Below are 19,216 nucleotides of genomic sequence, written 5' to 3'. Positions count from 1 at the left end.
TGGTTTTAAAGTGTAAATAGCATGTTAGTATGATTCTAGCTTGAATTAGCATGTTACTAGCATGAATTAGCATGATTCTAGCATGAATTAGCATGTTACTAGCATGATTCTAGCATGAATTAGCATGTTGTTAGCATGGCTGCATCCGAAACCGCCTACTACTCAGTAGGTACTGCATTTGAATTTAAACGTACTACTCGACCCGTTAGAAAAGTACGTTCTATACAGTCTGAATGTGAAAAGTATGAATGGAATTCGGACGTATTACATCCTCCATTTTGTCATGGTCACGGGACCTACCTGCGTCAGTTGCGTCGCTTCACTTCCATTCATGAATTCTCTCGTGGGGCATTATGGGATAGCGCTGCGTGCATAGGATGCGCACTCTAGAATCTCGCCGGAAGTTGTAACTTATCGGGGTACTTCTCGGTTACTGATTTTCGAATTCTATGAATTCGGACATACTACTCGCCTCGCATACTGATTTTGGCGTACTATATAGTATGGAAGTATGCGGTTTCGGACGCAGCAAATGACTCTAGTATGAATTAGCATGTTACTAGCATGATTCTAGCATGAATTAGCATGTTGTTAGCATGATTCTAGCATGATTCTAGCATGAATTAGCATGTTGTTAGCATGATTCTAGCATGAATTAACATGTTACTAGCATGATTCTAGCATGAATTAGCATGATTGTAGTATGAATTAGCATGTTGTTAGCATGATTCTAGCATGAATTAGCATGTTACTAGCATGATTCTAGCATGAATTAGCATGTTACTAGCATGATTCTAGCATGAATTAGCATGTTACTAGCATGATTCTAGCTTGAATTAGCTTGTTACTAGCATGATTCTAGCATGAATTAGCATGTTGTTAGCATGAATTAGCATGTTACTAGCATGATTCTAGCATGAATTAGCATGTTGTTAGCATGATTCTACCATGAATTAGCATGTTACTAGCATGATTCTAGCATGTTACTAGCATGATTCTAGCATGAATTAGCATGTTACTATCATGATTCTAGCATGAATTAGCATGTTGTTAGCATGATTCTAGCTTGAATTAGCATGTTACTAGCATGATTCTAGCATGAATTAGCATGTTGTTAGCATGAATTAGCATGTTACTAGCATGATTCTAGCATGAACTAGCATGATTCTAGCATGAATTAGCATGTTGTTAGCATGATTCTACCATGAATTAGCATGTTACTAGCATGATTCTAGCATGAATTAGCATGTTGTTAGCATGATTCTAGCATGAATTAGCATGTTACTAGCATGATTCTAGCATGAATTAGCATGATTCTAGTATGAATTAGCATGTTGTTAGCATGATTCTACCATGAATTAGCATGTTACTAGCATGATTCTACCATGAATTAGCATGTTACTAGCATGATTCTAGCATGAATTAGCATGTTACTAGCATGATTCTAGCATGAATTAGCATGTTACTAGCATGATTCTAGCATGAATTAGCATGTTACTAGCATGATTCTAGCATGAATTAGCATGATTGTAGTATGAATTAGCATGTTGTTAGCATGATTCTAGCATGAATTAGCATGTTACTACCAATCTGTGAAATCACTGAAATCATTCAGCGTAGTGAAATGGAGCTGTAATGCGCTCAAAACCTGCCAGAACTACTTTATCTGAAAGTAACGCCAGAATTTAGAATGCTCATCAGCCAATCAGATTCCGCATTCATCAGAGCTGTAGTATAACATGTTATAATGTGTATTTCTATTGGAAATCAGCTCTTATCTTTTGCACGTTTTGTTGGAGATAGAGCTCGAGCATGTCTTAAAATGAGTTCCGCTATTAAATATTAACATGTTTGAGGATTTTGTGTGTTTGTGTGAAGATTCTGAGGACAAGAAAGTTCACCTTATCACCACGCTGGACAACACAGAGGAGGATCTGCTCACTCTGGAGTATGTCAAGGTAAGAGGAGAGTGTCAGCTGTTTAATCAAATTAGCTTTAAAATATCCAACACTCACGCTAAATTTAGTAGTGAATCTTTATTTTTATTAATAACCCAGACAGCAATGATTTAGAAAGCGTCGTAATGTGTAAAGTGTATTTGTTTTGTTTTTATTTTCTCTGATCCTGTAGTTCATCATAGCATTACTGTTGTTATAATATTATTTTTAGTCCATTATTATCAGTTCATGCAGCAGAGTGGCTCAGTGGGTAGCACTGACACCTCACAGCAAGAAGATTGCTGATTCAAGCCATGGCTAGGCCAGTTGGTGTTTCTGTGTGGAGTTTGCATGTTCTCCTCGTGTTGACGTGGGTTGCCTCCGGGTGCAAACACATGCGCTGTAGGGGAATTGGACTAACTAAATTGGCTGTAGCATATGAGTGTGTGTGTAGGCACCCACTGTGTAAAACATATCCTGGATAAGTTGTCGGTTCATTCCGCTGTGGCGACCTCTAATGAATAAGGGACTAAGCTGAAGGAAAATTCATATTATCAGTTTTTTATAGGTCATGTAGACTTTTTTTTTTGTCCATTAATTTTTTTTATATAAATTTCATATTTTATTTTTAATATTTTAGTTATTTTTGCATTTTTATATTGTTTTCATTTTATTTTTAAGTTTTTTTCATTTTAAAAAATATTTTATGTCCGTGAAGTTTTTATTTAATGCAACTTTATTTCTTTATTTAATTTATTTAATAAATTTAATTTAAAATAAATAACTTAATTTAATTTAAAATAATTAAAAATAAATTTTTGCAAGTAAAAACTTTTTATATATTTTATTTATTATATATTATCTAATATGTTGTTTATAATATTTCAAACATTAGAAATCAACTTTATGGCTTTAGTTAACTCGGATAACCCTGATTTCACAAATACCCTGTTTTTTCTTCAGGCAGACAAAAATGCACCAGATTTTAAAGCTATGTACAAAAATACAGAGCAACTAATCAAGGTAAGCCTGTTCACAAATCACAGCCTTTAAAAACAATGTCATAGTTAGCCAAAGGGGCAGAGTTATCTACATCATAACAGAGAAGAAAACTTCAGTTCCATAATAAGTTTAATCTGTGTTTTTTTTTTTTTGCACCAGGTGAATTTCTCCTCTCTGGACATTCACCTGCACACAGAGGCTCTCCTGAACTCCATGAACTTCCTAAATAATCTTCTGCCACCGATGAAGAAGGAGACCCAGGAGGAACAACCAATAATTCCCAAGGAGGAAGAGGAGGAGGAGGAGGAAGAAGAAGAAGAGGAGGAGGCTAAAGTAGAGAATTCTGCTGTGGCCAAGAAGTCTTGTAAGAAAGTTTATTTTGCCTGCTCCTGTTATATTGTCTTGATATTTCATGCCGTTAGCAATGCGCTGAAATTTTGGACACAGAAAAAGACTATTAGAAAACTGTGTTTCAGTGTTTGGCCAATCCGCCTCATAAAACATGCGAGTCAGTGATGTGAGTGAGTGGGTGGTTTAGTGGGTTGGTTGGTTGGTTGGTTGGTTGGTTGGTTAGTGGGTTGGTTGGTTGGTTGGTTGGTTAGTGGGTTGATAGGTTAGTGGTTTGGGTTGGTTGGTTAGTGGGGTGGTTTAGATAGTGGGTTGGTAGGTTAGTGGATTGGTTGGTTGGTTGGTTGGTTGGTTGGTTGGTTGGTTGGTTGGTTTGTTGGTTGGTTGGTTAGTAGGTGGGTTGGTGGGTTAGTGGTTTAGGTTGGTTGGTTGGTTGGTTGGTTAGTGGGGTGGTTTAGTTAGTGGGTTGGTTGGTTGGTTGGTTGATTGGTTGGTTTGTGGGTTGGTTGGTTGGTTGGTTGGTTAGTAGGTGGGTTGGTGGGTTAGTGGTTTAGGTTGGTTGGTTGGTTGGTTGGTTAGTGGGGTGGTTTAGTTAGTGGGTTGGTAGGTTAGTGGGTTGGGTTGGTCAGTGGATTGATAGGTTAGTGGTTTGTGTTGGTTAGTGGGTTGGTAGATAAGTGGTTTGGATTGATTAGTAAGTTGATAGGTTAGTGGTTTGGGTTGGTTAGTGGGTTGGTAGATTAATCGTTTGGGTTGGTAGGTTAATGGTTTGGGTTGGTTAGTGGGTTGGTTGGTAGGTTAATGGGTTGGTAGGTTAATGGTTTGGGTTGGTTGATTAGTGGTTTGGGTTGATTAGTAAGTTGATAGGTTAGTGGTTTGGGTTGGTTAGTGGTTTGTAGATTAGTGGTTTGGGTTGGTAGGTTAATGGTTTAGGTTGGTTAGTGGGTCGGTAGGTTAAATGTTTGGTTTGGTTGGTCGGTTGGTAGGTTTGTGGTTTGGTTTCGTTGGTTGGTTAATGGTTTGATTGGTTGTTTGCTTATTGGTTTGGTTGAATGGCTGGTTAGTTGTTAGGTTGGTAGGTTAATGGTTTAGGTTGGTTAGTGGGTCGGTAGGTTAAATGTTTGGTTTGGTTGGTCGGTTGGTAGGTTTGTGGTTTGGTTTCGTTGGTTGGTTAATGGTTTGATTGGTTGTTTGCTTATTGGTTTGGTTGAATGGCTGGTTAGTTGTTAGGTTGGTTGGTTAGTGGTTTGGTTGGAGAGTTGGTTAGTAGTTTGGTTTGGTTGGTTGGTTGGTTGGTTGGTTGGTAAGTAGTTTGGTTGGTTGGTTGGTTGGTTGGTTGGTTTGTTAGTGAGTTGGTTGGTTAGTTAGTGGTTGGGTTGGTTGTTTAGTGGCTTGTTGGTTGTTTATTTGGTTAGTTGTTTAGTTGGTTGGTTAGTGGTTTGGTTGGTTAGTGGTGTGGGTTGTTTGTTAGTGATTTGGTTAGTTAGTTGGTTAGTTGTTTGGTAAGTGGGTTAGTTGTTTGGTGGGTTATTGGGTTAGTTTTGGGAAAGAAAAAAAAAAGTTAAAAATATGACCCCCCAGAAAAGGCTGTATTAAGCCGCAGTGACCAGCCAGCGTTTGGTCTGAAGCAGCTTTGGACTGGGCATAGGAATTGTATACTGTGTTGACCAAAGTTCAAAAACAGAGCGCACTGTTGATGGCGCATGCTCACCAAAAAAGTAAAGTCTGCTCAAATTTCTTTCCGACAGGACATTTCTATGTAGTATACTTGTTCCTGCTGCATCCAGTAGCACTACCGTGTTGCCATTTCAACACTAGTAAAATTACACCTCTCCATTCATCCACTATCGATACATTTGGTTTAGAGGCCTTGTGTTTTTTCGGTCTAATTTTAAATCAAGTTATTGATTATTACAAAATTACTTTATTTTATTCAATAAAATCATAAATAATTATTACAAACCATTTTCAGTTTCGCTTTTTTGGCCAAGTGCATGCAGAATTTTCTGCCCAGAATGTTAATTTCACCGCATGCCTGATTCTCATATTATTGTTTTTTTTCTGCTCCAGCCTACAAGAAGTCAAAGTTTGAGGATGTGGTGAATTTGCACATCCGCGCAGACCTCAACTGTCTGAAGGTGTTCATACGAGGAGAGAAAGCCAGGATCTCTGAGATCAGCATAGAGGGTAATAGACACATCTGTAGATGCACTCAAACACAAAAAACCAGGGAGAGCTTCTAACACAGCATGTTAACTCCCATCAGGACTGGTTTCTGAAGTTCAGATGAAGAAGAAGTCTGTGGAGATTCTGGCTAACTTGAAGAACATCATCATTCTGGATTGTGACAAAGAGGCACTTTATAAAAAGGTAGAAAATGCTATTTAGCATATTAAATATAAATTAATCAACTGGTACACTTTTATAAACAGTTTTATAGAACACTTTTACAGTGTTTTGAAGATAATCAAAACCTTTTATCAAAGAAATGTTAAAACAACTGAACAGCACCCAGTATTATTACCCATTTTAGTGTAAATTATGTAAAGAAGTTTAATGTGCTTAAAACTCAGGGGTGCAATTATTATTAATAAAAAAAAAAAAAAAAAAATATATATATATATATATATATATATATATATATATATATATATATATATATATATAAATCAAAAAAGTACACTTGATTTATAAATATTTCTGCTCCCAACTTTATTTAATAATTATGGAATTATACATGCTTTCCAAATATCAATGTAAAGTCCAGATACACTTTATTTTGTACCCAAAATACAGATAATAACCAAAAAGAAATATGAATAAAAAAATCTATTTAATGTTAGACTTTTAATTTTAAACAAACTTGAAATACACATTTTATCTAATAAATACTTTAGAGCCTATTTCAATTCCTAAAAAAAATCCCAATTTACTTCTGAATAAATGTAAGGCTTAAAAATATTAATATAGATATTGTAGCTTTTAAGAAATTGATTTGTACTTTTTATAGTTTGCGTACATTTGTTTAGCCAAAAATGCAAGTGAAATGCATTTCCACTTGAATAGGATTAATATAATCAAAATCTAAACTGTAAAATACCAGTTTACTATACAATATCATGGTTAATTCAGATTTTCTATTTAATTGGAGTAAAAGAGGTTTTGCTTATTAGATTTTACAGGTTTTACGTTGTCATTTAAATTCTGCCTTTTAAATGACATTAATTAGATAATGCTTTTTTGTGGCATATTTGTGGCGTTTTTCGAACATGATGTTTTTAGTGTGAGACTAATGATGGAAAATGTTTATGATATGCAGGCAGTGTCCATCGCTGATAAGGAGGTGTTTGATTTCCGCATGGTGAACCATGTCGATGCAACGGAGGGTGACGCTTACACAGACATGCACATTGTGGACACTAGCGTAACCCTGACCGTGGGCTGCATTCAAGTTATTTTCCTCAACAAGTTTATGTCCTCAATACTGGTAAGTGTTCATCTCTCGTTCACCAATGCATCCACTAATGTTTTCCCAAACAAAGAAAGTTATACTACTACTAATACTACTAATAAGAAAATTTAAACTCATAATAATAATAATGCTATTCATTTTAAAAGTGGAGCGGGCCTAGAACCGAGCCTTAGGGAGCACCCTACAGTTTCTTCTTAATAGAAACAAACTGTTTTGTTGAATTGTGTGTGTTTTTTTATATTTAGCCCCACAACATCTTGTTTCTTTTTTTTTACTTTAAAAATCACATAAAAATTAAAATTGAAAAGGATTTATATTGAATTGACTATAAGAGACAATAAAATATACATGAGTCAATATACAGTTGAAGTCAGAATTATTAGCCCCCCTGAATTATTAGATCGCTTGTTTATTTTTTTTTCCCCAATTTCTGTTTAACAGAGAGCAGATTTTTTCAACACGTTTCTAATCATAATAGTTTTAATAACACATTTCTAACAACTGATTTATTTTATCTTTGTCATGATGACAGTAAATAATATTTGACTAGATATTTTTCAAGACACTTCTATACAGCTTAAAGTGACATTTAAAGGCTTGACTAGGTTAATTAGGTATACTAGGCAGGTTAGGGTAATTAGCAAGTCTTTGTATAACGATGTTTTTTTCTGTAGACTATCAAGAAAAAAAATTGCTTAAAAGAGCCAATAACTTTGTCCCTAAAATTGTGTTCAAAAAATTCAAAACTGCTTTTATTCTAGCCGAAATAAAACAAATAAGACTTTTTCCAGAAGAAAAAATATTATCAGACATACTGTGAAAATTTCATTGCTCTGTTAAACATCATTTGGAAAATATTTTAAAAAGAAGAAAACAATTCGAAGGGGGCTAATAATTCTGACTTTAACTGTATATATACATAAGAGATTTTAAGACTAAAAGATAATCACACCCATATAATCACATAAAAAGGATACTACTACCACTAATGTTAAGGTGTTTAATAATATTATTATGTTTAATAATGATATTTGTTCTACTAATAATATTATTATTTTAAAATTATTGAAAAGGTCCTAATACCGAGCCCTGGGGAGCACCCTATAGTTTTTTAATAGAAACAAATTGCTTGTTTCTATTAGAAACAAGTTTCATATGTGGTTTATTTGTATTCTATTTAGTCTCACAAAATCTTGTGTAACCCACCAGTATGGCTGTACCCAATTTGGTCTGAGCTGGGATCGAACTGGCAATTGTTTGTATTTGAGTCGGTTGCTCTAACAAGGAGGCTAAAGACCATGGCCTCTAGCTGACCTCTGTTACACTCACTCACATCCCGGACGAGCCCCCACGTGTGTATCCCACCGGTGCTACTGCACCAACCAGGTCTGAGCTGGGATTGAACCCGCAAGTTTTTGTAGGGGAGGCGGTTGCTCTAACAAGGAGGCTAAAAACCACTCTAGCGTCTGTTGCTAGACCACATTTAGAGGTCAGAGGAATGAGGTTTACCCACATAGCACTTCGCTAGCTGGCTGCCGTAACACTCACCCCCGCTAAACCTCTTTCCATCCCGGACGAGCCCCCAGGTGTTACCCACTAGTCTCACTGCACCCAACCCAGTTTGAGCTTGGATTGAACCGGCGATTCTTTGGATGAATCTTACAAGGAGGCTTAAGACCATGGCCTCTAGTGTCTGTCACTAGAGCACATTTGCAGATCAGAGGAGTGAGGTTTACCTGCATAGCATGTTGCTAGATGGCTTCCGTTACACTCACCCCCCCCTAAACCTCATATCCACAAGTCCTACTGCACCCAATCCAGTCGGAGCTTGAATCGAACAGGTGATTCTTTGTATGGGAGTAGGTAGCTCTAACAAGTGATATTAAATTGATTATAAGACGTAGAAAGTAAAGATGATCACATCCAGGTAGATAGCACAAAAACTGATAAAACTACTACTACTGCTACTACTCGTACTTATAATAATTAGCAAGATGTTGAATCAGGGCGAGGCAGTGGCGCAGTAGGTAGTGCTGTCGCCTCACAGCAAGAACGTCGCTGGGTCGCTGGTTCGCTGGTTCGAACCTCGGCTCAGTTGGCGTTTCTGTGTGGAGTTTGCATGTTCTCCCTGCCTTCGCGTGGGTTTCCTCCGGGTGCTCCGGTTTCCCCCACAGTCCAAAGACATGCGGTACAGGTGAATTGAGTAGGCTAAATTGTCCGTAGTGTATGAGTGTGTGTGTGAATGTGTGTGGGGATGTTTCCCAGAGATGGGTTGCGGCTGCGTAAAAACTTGCTGGATAAGTTGGCGGTTCATTCCACTGTGGGGACCCCGGATTAATAAAGGGACTAAGCCGACAAGAAAATGAATGAATGAAGATGTTGAATCATAATAATAACAATATGTTTCATAATAACATTTAAACTGATTCTACTAGTAATATTTATTATTATAAAATTGGAGAGGGCCTAGAACTGAGCCCTGGGGAGCACCCTACAGTTACAGAAATAGAAGTAAATGCTTTGTTAATATGTGTATGTATGTTTTTTTTTTCAGTATTTTTTAGCCTAATGGTCTCTCTCCTGCTCTCTTTATCTTTCCTTGTCAGGCATTTATTAATAATTTCCAGGAGGCTAAAAATGCATTGGCGGAGGTGACGGCCCAGGCAGCAGAGAAAGCAGCCACGGGGGTTCTGGAGCTGGCAGAGAGAAGTACTCGGATCTCCCTGGACGTCGACATCAAAGCTCCTGTTGTCTTCCTCCCACAATCCTCAGTTTCCCACAACGTCATTGTGGCAGATCTGGGTTTAGTGACTGTAAAGAACCGCTTTGAGATCGTCTCCTCTCCAACACACACCAAGATCCCTCCTGTCATGGACATCATGGCTGTCGGATTGAGTGATCTGAAAATGTACAGGTTAGTAGAGTATTACATTCAGCTTAGTCACTTATTTATCAGGGGTCGCCACAGCGGAATGAACCGCCTACTACTCCAGCATATGTTTTATGCAGCCACAACCTAGTACTGGGAAACACCCATACACTCACACACACTCTTACACTAAGGCAAATTTAGTTCATTCAATTCACCCACAGAGCATGTGTTTGGGCTGTGGGGGAAACCAGAGCACCCGGAGGAAGCCCACGACAATATGGGGAGAACATACAAACTCCACACAGAAATGCCAACTGGCCCAGCCTGGACTTGAACCAGCGACCTTCTTGCTGTGAGGGGACGGTGCGAGCCACTGAGCCACCATGCCGCTCAATTGGTAATGTTTCCACTATGCTTGTATTTTCCTCAGGACAACGTTCACTGATGACAAGTTTAACAGCGAGATTCAGTTGCTCAAGCCAGTCAACATGGACCTGTCAATCAAACGCAATCTCTCCGCCTCCTGGTATCACAGCATACCCGACATCCAGATCAATGCTCACCTCAAGCCCATGAGCGTAAGTGCTTGTGCACGTTTCTGTAAGTGATCATAGTGGGATATTGCAGCTAACGTTAATGTCTGTTATATTATAGCTGATCTTGAGTCAGGAGGATCTGACTGTGGTGCTGAAGACTCTGAGTGAGAATCTGTCCGAGACGTCTGATGCTCCTCCAGCTCCGTCCAGCTCTGATAAAGGAGATACGGTTTCTAACAAAGGCTCCCAGGGTTCTGGAGGTATCAGAAATGCACAGATTCAAGTCTACCGTGTTGGCTGTTTGAACTATACTACTGTATATACAGTTGAAGTCAAAATTATTCGCCCTCCCGTGATTTAAAAAAAATTAAATAAAATTCCCAAATGATGTTTAACAGAGCATTAACTGAGAATTTTTTACAGCATTTCCTATAACATATTATAATGTTCTTCTGGAGAAAGTCTTACTTGTTTTATTTCGGCTAGAATAAAAGCAGTTCTTAATTTATTTAAAGCCATTTTAAGGTCAATATTATTAGCCACCTTCAGCGATATTTGTTTTGGATTGTCTACAGAACAAACCACTGTTAATTACCCTAACTTTACCCTAATTACCCTAGTTAAGCCTTTAAATGTCACTTTAAGCTGAAAACTAACGTCTTGAAGAATATCCAGTCTAATATTATTTACCATCATCATGGTAAAGAGAAAAGAAAACGGTTATTAGAAATGAGTTATTGAGGGTGCTTTCACACCTACACTTTTGTTTGGGAACGTGTCTCGTTTGCCCAGTTAGCGCGGTTCGTTTGGCATATGTGAACAGGGCAATCGCGCTCTGTTCCGCGCCAAAGTAATCGCTCGGAGATCGCTTGAATGAGGTGGTCTCGGCTCGATTGAAACGAACCCTGGAGCGGTCCGATTACAGTGAGAAAGCGATCCGATCCGAGCGCGGTTATATCACAGTGTTTTATGGATATGTAACAGGCTTACGGCTATATGAAGAGAGAATTATGAGTAGGGCGGGAAGTTTCGTGAGTCTCCGGATGCCCGCAAACGAGTGATGATCTCCCGGTAATCTCGGGTCTCCCTCCCGGTCCTTCAATAGGCATCGTCGCGCACCCTTCTCACCCCTCCCCACCGCATCTCTCCTCAGACACGTCGCGCGCGCACACCCTGTCAATCACCACCAAACCACCACCTCTCCTGACAGCTGAGCGGGACGCTGCAAAATAAACCCTGACACTCTGACCAATGTGAGGAGAGTTTACTCGCACGTGACTTGTTTTTGCTCTTTTGGTCCGATTAGAAACTTTGCAGTGTGAAAGCGAACCGCTCCAAGAGCAAAGAGCAACAATGTAACAATTGTAATCTCTGTTTCGGAACAACTGAATCGATTCACAGGTGTGAAAACACCCTGAAACTATTATGTTTAGATCAGGGTGGGGGCAAGCTGGAGTGCTCACTCTGCTATGGTTGTGGAAACTCCAAATTATACCAGAACAAAAGATTACAATTGGCTTAAGATTGGCAGGAAAAAATTTTGGAAATGCAACCAGCAGAAGCTGTCAATTTAAAAACAATCTATTGTGTTTAGAAATGTGTTGGATAAAATCTTCTTTCTGTTAAACAGAAATTGTGGGAAACAATTTAAAGGGGGCTAATACTTCTGACTTCAACTGTTTGTCCTTGTTTTGCATGTTCGTTTATAATTTTTATCCTGCTTTTTAAACATTAAAGGCGTAGTTCACCCAAAAATATAAAATTGTTGTCATCAAACCAAGATGCAGTTTACTTATTTTTCCCTTCATTAAAGCCTTAGAGATTTTCTTTAACATGAAACCGTGGTTCTTGGGGATTCATCAGATGCAAGTTAATGGTTTCTACCATTTTTCAAGTAAATAAAACATACAAGTAAAACTAATTGAAGGTTTATTAAGCATTTCAATGTTTTTTTTCAAAGTTTTGCATTGATTTTCTCAAACAGCACGTCTTTATTTTGTCGTAGGCAACACCGTTGTGACCGCAGCAGTGGTGGAGGGTCAGAAATCAGGCAAACTGAAGAACACCCTAAAACTGAACTTCAAGTTTGACTCCATGACGCTGGTCCTCTACAGCCCGAACAGCGAGGTGACAAAAAGCACTCAAGTCAGCAGTAAAACATACAACTATAAAATAACTGTTGTATACTTATTCCCCCGATATCTGTTTAACAGAGAGAATATTTTTTTCAATAGTTAAATAGTAATTCAATAGTTGCTTTATTGGCATGACAAATGTATTGCCAAAGCATTTCTAAAGTTTACATAAAAAGCAACATGCATATATAATAAAAACAAAAAAACAGTAAACGCAGTAAATAGTAGTAAAAAAAAAATATTTATATATAATAATTAAATAAAATATCAACAATACATCATATTATTCAATATATTATAATATTCTTCAATATATCACATTATTATTCAATATATATTACTATTCAACATATATACTATTCATATCATATTATTAATTTGTAACAATAAAAATAATAATAAATCAGAATAAACTGTACACTTAACAATTAACAATTCAATTCAATCTTTGCTTTATTGGCATGACAAATGTTACAAATGTATAGCCAAAGCATTTATAAAGTTTACATAAAATTAAAAGAACATACATATTTAATAAAAACACAGTAAACAGTAGTAGTAGTAGTAGTTACAAAAAAATGATATATACATATAATAATTCAATAAAAATATAAGTAATATATCATATTATTCAATATATCATATTATTATTATTCAATATATATTTCATATCATATTTATTTATATCAATAAAAAGAAGAATAGATCAGAATAAACTACATTTAACAATCAACATTTTAGGATAAAACAGTAATAACAGCAATAACAATCAGTATCTCTCTCTCTCTCTCTCTCTCTCTCTCTCTCTAAAGTTGCTTTCTTGAAATGACATTTACAGTGTTGTCAAAGCATTTTAGATATGTAGTAAAGTATGCAATATATTAAAATCATTAAATTAATAAAATACACAGCAAATGAGAAATAAATAACAGAAAAATTGAATATAAATAGACATTATTGCTCAAAATTGTAATAATTACTGGAATAAAAAGTGTAGATTATTTAAATAAGGCAAATTAGTTGATTTAGCCAATTCTAATGGTGTACAAATATTTTGCAGCCAGTATATTTTGTTCTCTCCGAGTGTGTGTATATATTTATATATATATATATATATATATATATATATATATATATATATATATATATATATATATATATATATATATATATATATATATATAGTAAAATTTATAGTAGTCGTTTATTAAATGATTAATCATATAATGTTTCTCTCGCGGCTGTGCGCGCAGTCAGCTATGAAAAGGTAATGCAAAAACGCATACAAATAACAGCAACTTTAGCAAGCGAAAGTAAAACCAGATTCTCAGATATTTTAGGACGTTCAGAAACTACGGTCGGATGCATTTTGCCGCAATCGGCCCATCTCTGTGGGTCTGTAGAGCACGTGAGAGCATGTGTGAGTGTTTACGCTTCTTGCGCACACAGAATCAGCAGTAGGAAATGTGCAGAGCAGAGCGAGAGAAGATTTTCCACTGGTTAATCAATCGCGAATGTTGTGCTTTCTTGGACGGATATAAAAAAGTCTAAAAGGAATAAAATAATAGTATTATTTATGTGTCACCACCAAATATACTTGTATACCAAGTAAAGTCTATGTGTGGGAAGCACTGTATTCAGCTTAAAGTGACATTTAAAGGCTTAGTTAGGTTAAAGTTAGGGTAATTAGGCCACTCCAAATCCAAAACAAATATTGTTTAAGGGGGCTAATAATATTGACCTTAAAATGGCTTTAAAAAATTAAGAACTGCTTTTATTCTAGCCAAAATAAATCAAATAAGACTTTCCCCTGAAGAAAAAATATTATAGGAAATACTGTGAGAAATTCCTGAATCTGTTCAACATCATTTTCCAAATATTTTAAACAGAAATAGAAATGTACATGAGGACAAATAATTCTGACTGTAGTCGTAGGTGTGATGTTTACATGCGAAGCTAATGTTTGTTGTTCTGCTTTGGTCTGTGGGATCCGTTTATGTGTAGATCCAGTTGTCCGACTCTCGTGATGAGAGTTTGAAGTTGGCCGAGTTCACACTGGGCACCATCTCCACCAGTGTGCACATGTTCTCCGACAGCTCCATGAAGGCCTCGCTCAAACTCACCAACTGTCTGCTGGATGACAAGAGGCAGGGAGTGAAGATGATTACATCCAGGTAGATCACAGAAAAATTATACTACCATACTAATAATAATATTTTAAACTGATACTAATAATTATATTTCTTACTTAAAAATCTGGAGACAGCCTAGAACTATTGCATTTTGAAACAACTTAATAGTTGATTGAGTCCAGGCTGGGTCAGTTGGTGTTTCTGTGTGGAGTTTGCATGTTCTCCTAATGATATCGTGGGTTTCCTCCGGGTGCTCCGGTTTCCCCCACAGTCCAAACTCGTGCAGTATAAGTGAATTGGATGCACTAAATTGGCCGTAGTGTATGAGTGTGTGTGTGAATGAGGGTGTATACGGGTGTTTCCCAATACTCGTTTGCACTTGGAAGAGCATCCACTGTGTAAAACATATACTGGAATAGTTGGCGGTTCATTCTACTGTGGCGACCCCTGATAAATAAGGGACTCAGCTGAAGGAAATTGAATGAATGTTGCATAGTATTGGGTTAATAAATGCTCATTAACTGAGTTAATGTTGTCCTGTTTCAGGATGATGGCGATGCGTCAGGACCGAGAGGACAGTGTGATGGTGGACGTCAGCTACCGCCAGAGTCGGGACGGGACTCGTCTGGACACCCTCGTGCAAGACCTTTATCTTTGTGCCAGTATGGAGTTTCTGCTCACTGTAGCTGATGTGTTTCTTAAAGCTCTGTCTGACGGCTTCTCCGGTCCTCCAAAGAGTAACAAACAACCGGCCAGCACCTCTAAAGACCCAGGTGAGTGACTCTCTGCCACCTTGCAGAAAACAGGTCTTCTTCAAATGTTATACACTCTTTTTTTATTGTTGTGTTTTCTTGGTTATTATTGTTCATCAAAATCATTAACATTTGCATTACTTGAAATTAAATAAATATAATTTTTTATAATAAAAAAAAATACAATCAAAATATTTAAGCTAGCGGACAAACAACTTTCCTCATTTTCATTTAGTAAACTATTATGTAATAACTATATAAACCCTAATATAGTATTACTATTGAGTAATTAGGTAAATAGTTACATTATTTTAATATTAAATGGTATTTAGTAATTGCAGATTAATTATTGAAGGATAAATAAATAATATTAACATCATTAATGAATTAATAAGATGATGTATTGATGATGGCACATTGTTGTTATTGTCATTATAATTATTATTATAGTAACTTTTAATGACGTTAAATATTTTTAAATTGTGATTATTACAAATAATGTGTATTTATAGTAATATAACAGATTTATAATAACGACTTTATACTCAATAATAATAATAATAATAATAATATGATGATGATGATAATATGAATCAATCAATTAATAATAATTATTACAAAGTACATTATTGTATTCCTAATTTTTATTCTACTCTTTTACTTTAACTTATGGTAATTGTGGTAAAAATTGTATTAAAATACAACATAATTTATTGTGTAATATGTAATACATTTCATAAATATGGTTTGTGTTTTCATATTTTATTAAAACTAATATAGATTATTGTAGCTTTACTAATGATCATGATGATTGCCTCTGTTCTGGTTTTTATTATTATTCTTCCGGCTGTGGCAAACTGATCGTCAACCATAACAAATTTGCACTCTTTAACTCAAACTCTCTAATGCCACCACTTGTCCAAAAATTCACTTATCTCTATCTTTATAATGTTTGAACTGAATGGGCTACAATTAAAATTCTCCTAATTTACTCCTCTGAATTCAAACGCTCCCTATGACATCATTTTCCGTCATGAAAGTTTTTCGTAAAACCAGTTTGAACAAACTCATCCTTGGCCGTTTTTTTAGATTTTTACCCAAATGTAATCACATGGTCTACGGACAATTCTGACCAAAAGTTATTGAATTAGAATTGATTAAACCAACTGTTTTCAATTACCTTGCAAACAAATTTAATGTAGAGTTTGCAAAAATTGACTTAAGGGGTTATCTCCATAACGCATTGATGTATTTACACCTTGGTGGTGTACTAGGAACTTGGTGTGTGTTATCACAATCATGGTCTGAAGTGAGCAGCAGTGCACTGCCCCTTGGTCGGAAGTGAAAAAATGGCTTTTTTTGCTTATAACTTCTGAACCCTTTTTTCAAAATTCATAAAATTGGTCTCTTTACATCCGGTGGAGCATACTTATTTTTATGAAATTTGTCTTAAATTATTCTTTGGGTCAAGCCGACTACACGGATACCAATTATGCAATAATCATTAACCATTCTCTTTTTTTTTTTTTTTTAACTTTGACTCAGATCATCTTAAGAGCATGTAGAGCAAAAGTTATGGCATTCATGTTGATAGACTAAACTGTTGTCATTTAGCATATGCGCAAACTTGATGTAACGCTCGTTTGCCCAATTTCTACCAAATTTGGTTCAGACCATGCTGCCAAAAAGTTCTATAAATTTCCAGTTGCTCTGTGGCTGCTGAAATGCTTGGCCCCCGATAAATGCTGCTTGCAGCTATATTTATTCATTCATTTCTAGTCGGCTTAGTCCCTTAATTAATCTAGGGTCGCCACAGCGCAATAACCAGCCAACTTATCCAGCAAGTTTTTACGCAGCGGATGCCCTTCCAGCCGCAACCCATCTCTGGGAAACATTCACACACACATTCACACACACACTCATACACTACGGACAATTTAGCCTACCCAATTCACCTGTACCGCATGTCTTTGGACTGTGGGGGAAACGGAGCACCCGGAGGAAACCCACGCGAAGGCAGAGAGAACATGCAAACTCCACACAGAAACGCCAACTGAGCCGAGGTTTGAACCAGCGACCTTCTTGCTGTGAGGCGACAGCACTACCTTCTGCGCCACTGCTTCACCTTGCTATATTTATTATTATTATTATTATTTTATTATTATTATTATTATTATTATTATTATTATTATATTAAGGTAGGAGAATAAAATGAGTTTGTTATTTAAATAATAAAAAATTAAGTAAAAAGTCAAACCAGTTATTAATTATGAATTATATTACTTCACTATTATACAGTACTAGTGTTGTTTTTGTATTTATAGTAATGTTTAAATAACGTTGATAGCAATAATAGCTGTATGATTTGTGTTATTCCTCTTCTAGCGGCTCCTGCTCCACCAGTGGTTGCTAAAACCGAGATGAATGTGGTGGTGAAGAACCCAGAGATCGTGTTTGTGGCGGATCTGACGCGTGCTGAAGCTCCGGCTCTGGTCATGACCACTCAGTGTGAGCTGGTGATGAAGAGCGAGCCCAGCGGTCAGTGCATGACGGCCGCCATTTCAGACCTGAAGATTGTGGCCTGTCCGTTCCTGCGGGAGAAGAGGGAGAACAACGTGACGACGGTCCTACAGCCCTGCGAGGTTTTCTTCCAGAGCCGACAGTCAAACACTGAGCCGCAGTGCATCGAGCTGTCCATCAGCGCACTCACGCTCAAGGTGAAATCACCACTAACATAATCCTGCAGTTATGTAGTATACAGCTGATGCTTGTGTACATGTTCAATCAAGTGTATTAAGTGTATATAATACTGCTGTCCTCTTCAGATCTTAACCCTTGTGTACTGTTCAAATTGACTCCCCTTTCATTATGTTGCGGTCTGTTTTCGCCCTATTGACTGATAATAAATAAATTTAATAAATAAATAAATGAAACAAATTTTAAAAAGACTTGGGCCCACTGGTGTGTGTGCACTGTTGCATTACAGGTTTGTATATTTATAACCACCTCAGAGGATATTGGGTCGCGAGTCACTGGCATTGTTATTGTGGGAAGTTGTGGGTTGAAAAGTTTGAGAACCCCTGCTTTAGGGAACAATGCTGTAAAAGTGAATAAAACTTTAAAACTGGAGCTACTAACCACCGCCTTGTTTCCCCAAAGGTGTCTCCGATCATCATAAACACGGTCATCACCATTCAGACGGCTCTAAGTCCTGCCGCTGAGACGCCGCAGGAGCTGGAGAGCCCCATCCCACAGGACCTATGGGAGCGCCGCAGCCTTCGCGACCTGAAGCTCTGGTTCCTGGAGGAGGAGGGCGAGGAGGTCAGCACGTCCGTCACGCGTCTCATTCCTCAGGGAGAGTCTCTGAAGATGAGCATCGCCTCCATCTGCCTGACGCTGGAGGCCGGAGTGGGACACCGCACCGTCCCCATGCTGCTGGCCAAAGCCTCGTTCCAGGGGGACGTCAAGGACTGGAGCACTCTCATCAACCTGCACTGCCACCTCAGCATGGAGGTCAGAGTACAGCTGCATGATGTTGTCTGACATTGTGCCATGTTTTGTTTTCAAAATGATGAGTTAACCACTTAAAATACCGGGTCCGTGACGTTATCGACTTTCGCTTTCAGATTTAAAGGGCTAGCTTTGCACCAGACCCCCGTAAGTGGTGTCGTCTGAAAGTGTAGAATCTATATGTTATGCACATATGCATCACTTTGGTTTTTATTCTACTGTATAAAAGTAATTTAAACTTATAAACAAAGTATTTTGGATACCCGAGCTGGGTTTAGAACATTGGTTCATTTTCATATTGGCGCAGAAATGTAAACAATACATTTATGATCAATAAGCAGCCCCAGATAGCACAGACAGCTGTCATCTCTTACCTTATGCTGTGCGCTTTAGGGCCATTCTCCTCTGTTTTTGAGGTGATGTGCATAAGTAATCCTTTTATATGTCTGATGTGGTCCAAACACAGTGAATTATGTTTGATCAAACAAAACAATAGTGAAATGTGAAAACAATGATCGCT

The 19,216-nt window shown here is 37.3% G+C and overlaps 1 protein-coding gene across 5 annotated transcripts in view; it reads left to right on the top strand.

Moving 5' to 3' along the window:
- vps13a (vacuolar protein sorting 13 homolog A) overlaps positions 1–19,216 on the top strand; it is a 99,911-nt gene that overhangs the window by 31,035 nt on the left and 49,660 nt on the right. For 4 of the 5 annotated variants that reach the window (XR_015496903.1, XR_015496902.1, NM_001118893.3 and 1 more), the window contains exons 27-40: positions 1,879–1,958; positions 2,901–2,960; positions 3,099–3,303; positions 5,358–5,474; positions 5,554–5,657; positions 6,607–6,774; positions 9,366–9,673; positions 10,062–10,209; positions 10,286–10,427; positions 12,173–12,294; positions 14,307–14,476; positions 14,981–15,207; positions 17,572–17,903; positions 18,346–18,699. Coding sequence is in view for 3 of the 5 variants with exons in the window: in NM_001118893.3 (NP_001112365.2) it covers positions 1,879–1,958; positions 2,901–2,960; positions 3,099–3,303; positions 5,358–5,474; positions 5,554–5,657; positions 6,607–6,774; positions 9,366–9,673; positions 10,062–10,209; positions 10,286–10,427; positions 12,173–12,294; positions 14,307–14,476; positions 14,981–15,207; positions 17,572–17,903; positions 18,346–18,699 (2,537 nt within the window). In the remaining 2 variants the exon portion in view is untranslated. Of the gene's footprint in view, positions 1–1,878; positions 1,959–2,900; positions 2,961–3,098; positions 3,304–5,357; positions 5,475–5,553; positions 5,658–6,606; positions 6,775–9,365; positions 9,674–10,061; positions 10,210–10,285; positions 10,428–11,980; positions 12,062–12,172; positions 12,295–14,306; positions 14,477–14,980; positions 15,208–17,571; positions 17,904–18,345; positions 18,700–19,216 lie in introns of all 5 variants that reach the window. The other variant, NM_001442347.1, reaches the window with a different exon arrangement.

The sequence above is a fragment of the Danio rerio genome, chromosome 8 (assembly GCF_052040795.2).
Source record: "Danio rerio strain M-AB ecotype USA chromosome 8, GRCz13ab, whole genome shotgun sequence".
Lineage (NCBI taxonomy): Eukaryota > Metazoa > Chordata > Actinopteri > Cypriniformes > Danionidae > Danio > Danio rerio.
This window is presented reverse-complemented; position numbering and strand designations above follow the sequence as displayed.